Raw genomic sequence first — 7,547 nt, 5'->3', positions numbered from 1 at the left:
TGGGAAGAAGTTTCGCAACAATGTCGCTGACACTGTCCTCCCGGCCTTGCTCTTTCGAGTAGGGACGAATCGTCTTCTGGCCAGCGGTGTCCGTCCTAGCTGCCAGGTTCTCCTCGCTGTGCCCATCGTATCTCATGATGTATATATGGAACTGCATCCGGCGAGCGGCGGGACCATGCCACCTGCAAGTCCGACGCATGGCACACAACAAAGTCAATGACAGACCTGATCATTGGTGCTGTCAATGGCTTTGCGTGCCATACGTCACGATGGAGTTTTCTTGCCGCTGCCGTACCACCACTGGACGTGCTACTGCCTCTCCACACCCACCGCACCTGCCGTCGATACCGTGTTCAACGTTGTAGGTATAGACTTTCATCCCGTGACCGGCTTCCTAGCGCGCTATCCTCTACCTGCCCGTCCCTGTGGCTCCCCCTTCGCGAAATCCCTGTTGACGACCTCTACGTCACTCTCCTACATCACTAACGTCTGTTGTCACTGCGGTCCCCTCAACCCATTGGACTAGACGTCGACACCCTGTTCGACGTTGTAGGTATAGAATTTCGTCCCGCGACCGGTCTTGGAGCATGCTATCCACTGCCTGCCTGTCCCCGTTGCCCCCCCTTCGTGAAGTCCCTGTTGACGACCTCTACGTCACCCTCCCACATCACCAATGTCTCAGTCGTCAACGCAATCTTCACACCCGCTGCATCTGACATCGACACCCTGTTTGACTTTGTGGGTATGGAATTTCATCCCGCGACCGGCCTCCGAGTGCGCTATCCTCTACCCGCATGTCACCCTGGCTCCCCGTCCGCGCAGTCTCTATGGATGTTAGCATGTCGCACACACTTGTTCACATCACCAGCACCGTGGCCCTTGCCGGAGTCTCGCTCGTCTAGCCGTAACCTGTGTCAGCATCGAGGATGCAACGTCTCAGTCGTCAACGTGGTCTTCACACCCGCTGCATCCGACGTCGCCACCCTGTTCGACTTTGTGGGTATAGAATATCGTCCCGCAACCGGTGTTGGAGCACAGTGTCTTCCGCTCGCATGTCCCCGTCTCTGCGCCATTGCAAAGTCGCTATCGACCTCTACGTGTCCCGTACAGTGGTCCACGTCACCAATGCCATAGCCATCGCCGGGGTCTCGCTCATCTCAATATCGACCACGGCCCATGCCTTGGGTTCTCGCGCTCACTGACGTGGCATCTGGTGATCACCCTCTTCAATGACGTGATGCTGGATCTCGACGCTCTCGTCACCGTCCTGTCTCGGTGATCAGGCCCCCGTTTATGGCCGTCTCCCGCGTTCTCCCGTGGGCTCTGTCAATTCAAGAGGGAAGGTAGCCTGAGTCGATGTCACGGGCTGGGTTGAGCTTGAGAGACGAGTGACGGTACCATGGAGTGAGTGCTATTCCGTCATCTTGCTCTCACTCATGTCTAACCCGGCTTTCTATTTTACTCAAGCGGTGTGGTGACCGTCGGCAGCTCTCCCAGGCTCATGGACCATGCGCCCTTATGATGACTGCCTTGGGACCTTCCGAGGTCACTCACTGCCAGTCCCATCAAGACACAACTGACGGTGGAGTGACTATGGGTCAAGATAAGCCAGTGAGACACTCTAAATTCTTGGTGAGTGCTTTTCCGTGTGTTCCATCCGCATGTCTAACCCACTTGTGAAGGTCAGCATGAATAATATTGCACCGGCATATCAAGTGGAAGTCACGACACTTGCATGGACGCCAACCTCCCACTCGCGACGACCTGGAGGTAAGGTCACGCCTGTTCCGCGCCCATCCGTAAAGTAGAGTAGTCACGCTTGTACGGTGCACAAATACACAAGGGCAAGCCCCTTTTTCCAAAATCCACGAGACCCCACATAGGGGGAGACTATGCTCGAGCGAACCACGAAAAACGGCGTCGGACTTGCAACATCCTCAACACCCTAACCCTGCCATCTCCCTCCTCATTGGCTCCCTATGTTTTCCGGCGCCGCATAAGGGAATGGTCTTGACGCGCGCGTGCTCTAAATACATTTTCCCTAACCGGAGTACGTATACACGAGAAACAGAACGATGTTATACAGCAGCGAGGGACAACGACACCCACCCACCCTACACCTTCCCCTGCGCCCGCAAATTCCGCAACTCCACGAGCTCAAACTCCGTCAGCGCGTACGTGCTCGAAACCACGATATTCGTCCCGCGGCTCGCCGTCCCGTACGCACTCCGCCCGCCGGACACGAACGACGGCTGCGTGAGGTGCTGCTGCTGCTGCTGCTGCGACGCGGTCGACACCTCCAGCTCGTGGTGCACGTCGCGGATGTTCAGGCACAGCCGGCTGCCCATCACGCACGACATCGTCACCGCAAACCCGATCCCGGACTCGAGCACGCCGACCTGGGGGGTGTTAGTGGTGAGCAGAGAAGGGCGGAAGGCGGGACGCACGTTGCCAGTGAGGAATATGACGAGGTTGGTAAAGTACGTCGCGAACATACTAAACACCGTCAGGCCAGATTCCGAGCAGAAGAGAACGCGCGCACATGAGGTAATAAATCACCGAGTCCCGGATCAATATCTTCACGATGTGCCGCCCGCTCTGGAAGAGGCTCGTGCGGCTGCGAAAGTCCTTGAACGCGCGGAACAACGCGAGCGCGCAGAGCAGGCTCTCGAAGCCGAGCGTCGGGATCCAGAACGTGTAGAACCACGAGGGCACGTTCACGGGGATGCAGAACGGCAGGCCCGGGATCAGGCCCGAGTGCGCTGGGCCGGCGTTGGACGGGGCGCGGAGAGGACGCGCGGAGGAGACGCACCTGATATACGCGCGAGCACCATGCCCATGATCACGGCCGCTGTGCCCGCTGAGACCAGGAACGCCCCGCACATGAGCACCAGCACGCGTCGGTTGAGGTGGTACAGTGCATATAGTCGCAGTTGGAGGATGACTGGCCGGGTCGAGTTAGAGGTTTAGGGGAGAAACGACGAGAGACTTACTTTCGGCAATCATGGACACTAGCAAACCTGTTGTGCCTTGCCATCGAAACCATGTAACGCCTGCACGCCACGTTAGACGTGCGTCTACGCCAGGAGTGCGAATACATACAGCTATTTGCGGCGAGGGAAGGGCGAAAGTTGTAAGAATGAACCTGAGAAACATCTTTGATACGAAGGCACGTACAACTGCATATCACGGATTAGAACACTTCTGACATGAGATTGAATGATGTCATACCGAGTCGGAGAGATGTGTGGTGAAAAGAACTGGTCCGGAGCCGCATATCAGCGGAACCTTCGGTCCAAGTCAGGGAAGACGCGTACCGTAGTTGTTGAATCTGCATCACGGACCCGCACGTGTCAGGAACTGTGCTTGGCGAGCGAGTGGATGCGGCACTCACATTACACTTGCAAGAACGTAATAGCGGTTCTATCATGCAATAGTGTCAGCCACAGCAAGTGAGAAATTATGGGGAGTAATGAGATGTCCAGTACTGGGACGGAGCGCGATGGTAAATACGAGCACCGTGCGTGGGCGGGAAACCGAAGAAGCAACAATGTCCTCTTCAATTCGTACCTCGGGCCAGCAGAGGGAGGGACGTCAGTGAGCCGCACGTATGGAGTACAGCGCGATGACGAAGCCACGGAAACAGGTGCTCTTGAGACGCAACCAATACCGAAGCACTACCCAGCTCGAGAAAGGTACGGAGGATGCAGCGAGCGGGCACGAGGAAACTAGTCGTCGAGGCAGGGAAATTAGAGACTGCAGCCCATGCTGAGCAGAAAGGAATGAGACACGGGCGAGATATGTACCGAGCATCCTCGTAGGGCCTCTGGGAGGGTCCGAAGTAATAAGAGACAACAGCGCATATACTCACCGTTAAGAACAATACTTTTCCGGGTGTCCATGAAGCCTTCTGAAGATGGGGAGATGGAGTTCAGATGGTGAGAGTGGATGGTACGCAAGGCGAGCGCACCCATGTTAGGTCTATCTGAGATGCACCGTCAGTCTCGCGGAGAGGCAAGCTAGGGGTAGCTCACCTCCTGGTCCAATGTGATCACTGCGGGGACATACTTGAGTAGCGTTCTGCGAAAGGGATAGCGTCACTCACAATGGTCGTAGATGACGATAGTGCTTGACGCGACTGGGGTGACGTGAGCGGGACGCTAGCGAGCATGTCGACATATATTATGACTTACGTTCCGCGTACCGGGTCGACTGGATATCCCTAACGAACGGGGCGAACGCATCAGCGAGCAACGAGAGCGACATGGCGCGTAGGGGGAAAGAACGAGTGGGGGGACGATGCGAGCCGGGGAGAGGGAAACAAGCTCGGAGAACGACGATCGGTGGTCAGAACGCGCATACAGAACCGCGCAAACTTCTTTTCATTCTCGGACGAGGGTCTGGATTTAAACGAGTTGTGGGGATCGAAGCCTCAGCGGACCGGGGCCTGGACGGTGAATGAGCCTTGTTGCGAGGCCCGCTCCTCACTCGCTCTCTAGCATCGCTTCCCAGGCGCGCCGATCGCGCCTCGGGAAGCACGGTGGCGGTGCTATGTACTGCGAGTCGCCGGCCCGTCGACGCCCGCTCTCTTCCGCTCGTCGTCGACTCGTCCCCCTGCATCAGCCACGTCAAGCACGCCTGTCACGCGCTCGAGCTGCAATAACAGGATCGCGGGAGAGCGGGACGTGAGGCGGGGCCATGGTCAAAACATCGGGCTGCGTGCGAGTGACAGAGTCCAATCGTACGTGGCATGTCATATTTCGTTGCTTGTATCTACTGACAATATTGCGACACCACCGCCAACCCACACGTCAGCGTATCGCCGTCGCCGCCTCGCCGCCGCTCCTTTCCCGTGCTGCACGGCGCCCCATGCATGTATGCAACAGCCACCGCCACGCAAAGCCCATCGAGCGGGCTCGACATTGCTGCGTACGCCGTGCACCGTCCCTACACCCAGGGTGAGTTGCCGCCAGCATGGTTGATCGGGCACCGGCCCATCGTCTCCGCGCCGACGGGTGGCCATCGGTATTCGGCGGTCGTCCCGTATGTCGGTCCAGGCTCAGGGATGCGCGCCGATCCGCTCGCGTTGTGGTGCGGACCCTCTCCCGTGACCCGCCTCGATTCAACTTCGGCTGGGGTCCTTTTGCGGACTGCCATCGAATCCCTCGCCGTCCGCGCATTCCCTCAGACCGGACCTCCCCGCGAGGACCCATACTCGACGCCGGCGTGTGGGGTCACGAGCGACGCGCTACCGCCGCGTACGAGTCGCCGGCACGACGTGTCCGCAGGGCACGCGACGAGCTCGGGTGGCTCGCGAGAGCCCGTGGACGGTGCGGGCACGTGTACGATACTATGTATGTCACTATGTAACCTCGAGTATTTACTATGATCCTATGGATAGAGCTCAATCGCGAGCTCCATGTTCAAAGCGCCAGCAGCACGTATCAGGCCTAAGAGTCATTCGATCGCGCTAGTGTCCCTGCAATGCATACGTCAGTGACCAGTCGTAGCGGGAGGCGTGCACGTACGCGACTAGCTTATCGGGCGGGAACAGCGTCGACGCTCCTGACTAGCCCCGCGTGCCCTGCGTCGGAAGTGCCCAGGGCCGGGTCCAAGGTGTAGGGTGTAGTCATGGTCCTGCATTTATAGGATCCTAAGGATGGCGGTCAGCGGTGAGCATACGGATGCGGAGTGCGCGTACCTAATGATATCTGCAATTTGAGCGGCTGTTGTTGTAATATTCCTACTGGGGATGATATGAGTAACCACTCAATGCACACTGTGTGGACGTGACACGCTACCGGGAGTTTACACGCGGAAGCATCCGCTAGATATCTCACGTCAGCGCAGAGCAGCGGATGTGCTGCGTAACTTTCCAGCATAGTCCAGTACACGCGGAGGTTCGTGGCACTGCATCGCAATCACTCAGTCAGCAGGCGCTTACAGCGCGCAAGGGTACATACCCAACGAGCGACGTGTCACATCCAACGGGGACGACCGGGTCATTACGACTCGGGTGAGCGGGCGAGAGTATGCGGGTGTCTCTGAAGGGGGATGCGGTGGAGGGATGGAGAAAGCCACGACGGCGACTCGCAGCATATATACCACCCACACTCGACAAACCCCGAACCCCGACCCCAGACGACGGCAGCGGAATGGAATGCAACGCGATTGCCGGAAACGCCCCCGTCTTCCTTCCCTCCCTCCCTCCCTGCTCGCCATCGAGCGGCTGGAAAATTGCGCCGCGCGGGGACCTGGAAGCGGTTACGAGAGGCTGGGAGATGGGGAATCCAGGCGTTGGCGGACTCGGGGAAGCGCGCGTGCGCGCGCGTGCTTCTCCGCGCCTGTCAACCGCGGGACGCACGGGGCGACAGACTCTGACTCGCCATTCGGCGGCTTGACTGTCTAGCACTTCTGCCGCGAGAAAACGACACCCGTAGCACTGGTGAGGAGGCTCGTCACCGCCGACGGTGGCGAAGCCATACCATGCAGCCTGCGGCCGCCGAGATGACGGAAAGAATCGACTCGTTCCGCCCCCGACGAGTGGGGAAGGCTGGTGGGTGAATCCGTGGACGTACGTACCTCGCAAGGCCCGACTTCCATCCATCCCCCCGACCGGCAATGCTGCCACCCTCCCCGCCGACGGCGTCCCAGGGAAGGTCTCGCGCGGCGTATCAGCATCATCAGGGAGCCCGAGAGGATCCTTACCAGAAGCACCGATCTCAGCTTCTCCCGGCGTAGTCGGAAGGGAGACGAACGGGGACGCGGTTCAGAGTTTCGCGAAGCAGGGACGCGGAGTGGCAGGTGCCTTCTTCCGCGGGGTGTCAGCGGCGAGCGGCACGCGCCGTCCAGCTTCCATCACTGACGTCCCTGCAAGGATAACCCTCTAGACCGCGGATGCGCCAGACGTGGTACTTTCCTGCAGGATATTCGTGAATATGTACATCAAACGAGAGTCATCGCACCGCGCTGGGAGGCTAGAGAATTCCCTACACACGAGGATGGACCTTAGATAGCATCTGGCCTTACCGAGAGACGCGGCAGAGGCTGAACAATGTGAGGAGACCGATGAATCAACAAATCAACATGAACCCTTACGAGAACAATCGATCGGTGCGACTCCTGCTGTCATGTCAGACCAGCAGGAATGGAGCACTCGCCGTTGACTAGCTTCTGCGTTTCAATCAACAACGCGGGTTCACGGCACGTACCTGCTTCGCGAACTAGCAGCCGTGTGACACTACCGCCAGGTAGGAAGACGAGCTCCCTCTTGACTGCGGCGAATGCGAAGGGGAAGCCGACGCCATTACTCCTCGACGGAGCGAGTCAACGATCGGCTGCTTCCGCTTCTCATTCGTCCGCGGAAACCGCGCAAGGCGCGACAGTTCTCGGCAAGGGTAAGAGCTCCCCTCTGCCGAGTCCTGCTTCGTGTTGACCAGCCGATGCACCGACGCCGTAGGCTGACTATGATTGGTGACGAAATAGACACTCACAGCATACGAGACGGTAGGCCGAGCCTCAGGGAATTCAGTGCAGACAGTACGGAT

At 58.6% G+C, this 7,547-nt stretch overlaps 2 protein-coding genes across 2 annotated transcripts; one reads left to right on the top strand and one right to left on the bottom strand.

Annotated features, from left to right (window-relative positions):
• Positions 1–2,114: 2,114 nt before the first annotated feature.
• GLOTRDRAFT_133953 (uncharacterized protein) lies at positions 2,115–4,266 on the bottom strand (the record flags this gene model as incomplete). The annotated part of the gene is made up of 14 exons (XM_007872923.1): positions 2,115–2,399; positions 2,448–2,496; positions 2,543–2,762; positions 2,813–2,944; positions 2,994–3,053; positions 3,103–3,145; positions 3,232–3,260; positions 3,318–3,331; positions 3,395–3,423; positions 3,872–3,910; positions 3,971–3,985; positions 4,035–4,054; positions 4,106–4,138; positions 4,194–4,266. 14 exons carry the CDS (start codon positions 4,264–4,266, stop codon positions 2,115–2,117), a joined length of 1,041 nt encoding a protein of 346 aa, XP_007871114.1.
• A 607-nt stretch (positions 4,267–4,873) lies between these two features.
• Positions 4,874–6,409, top strand: GLOTRDRAFT_133952 (uncharacterized protein; the record flags this gene model as incomplete). The annotated part of the gene is made up of 2 exons (XM_007872922.1): positions 4,874–5,330; positions 5,955–6,409. The coding sequence occupies 2 exons, from the start codon at positions 4,874–4,876 to the stop codon at positions 6,407–6,409; spliced, it is 912 nt and encodes a 303-aa protein (XP_007871113.1).
• Positions 6,410–7,547: the final 1,138 nt, after the last annotated feature.

This window comes from Gloeophyllum trabeum (genome assembly GCF_000344685.1).
Source record: "Gloeophyllum trabeum ATCC 11539 unplaced genomic scaffold GLOTRscaffold_00021, whole genome shotgun sequence".
NCBI lineage: Eukaryota > Fungi > Basidiomycota > Agaricomycetes > Gloeophyllales > Gloeophyllaceae > Gloeophyllum > Gloeophyllum trabeum.
Note: the sequence above shows the minus strand (reverse complement) of the source record. Positions and strands in the feature narration are given on the sequence as shown.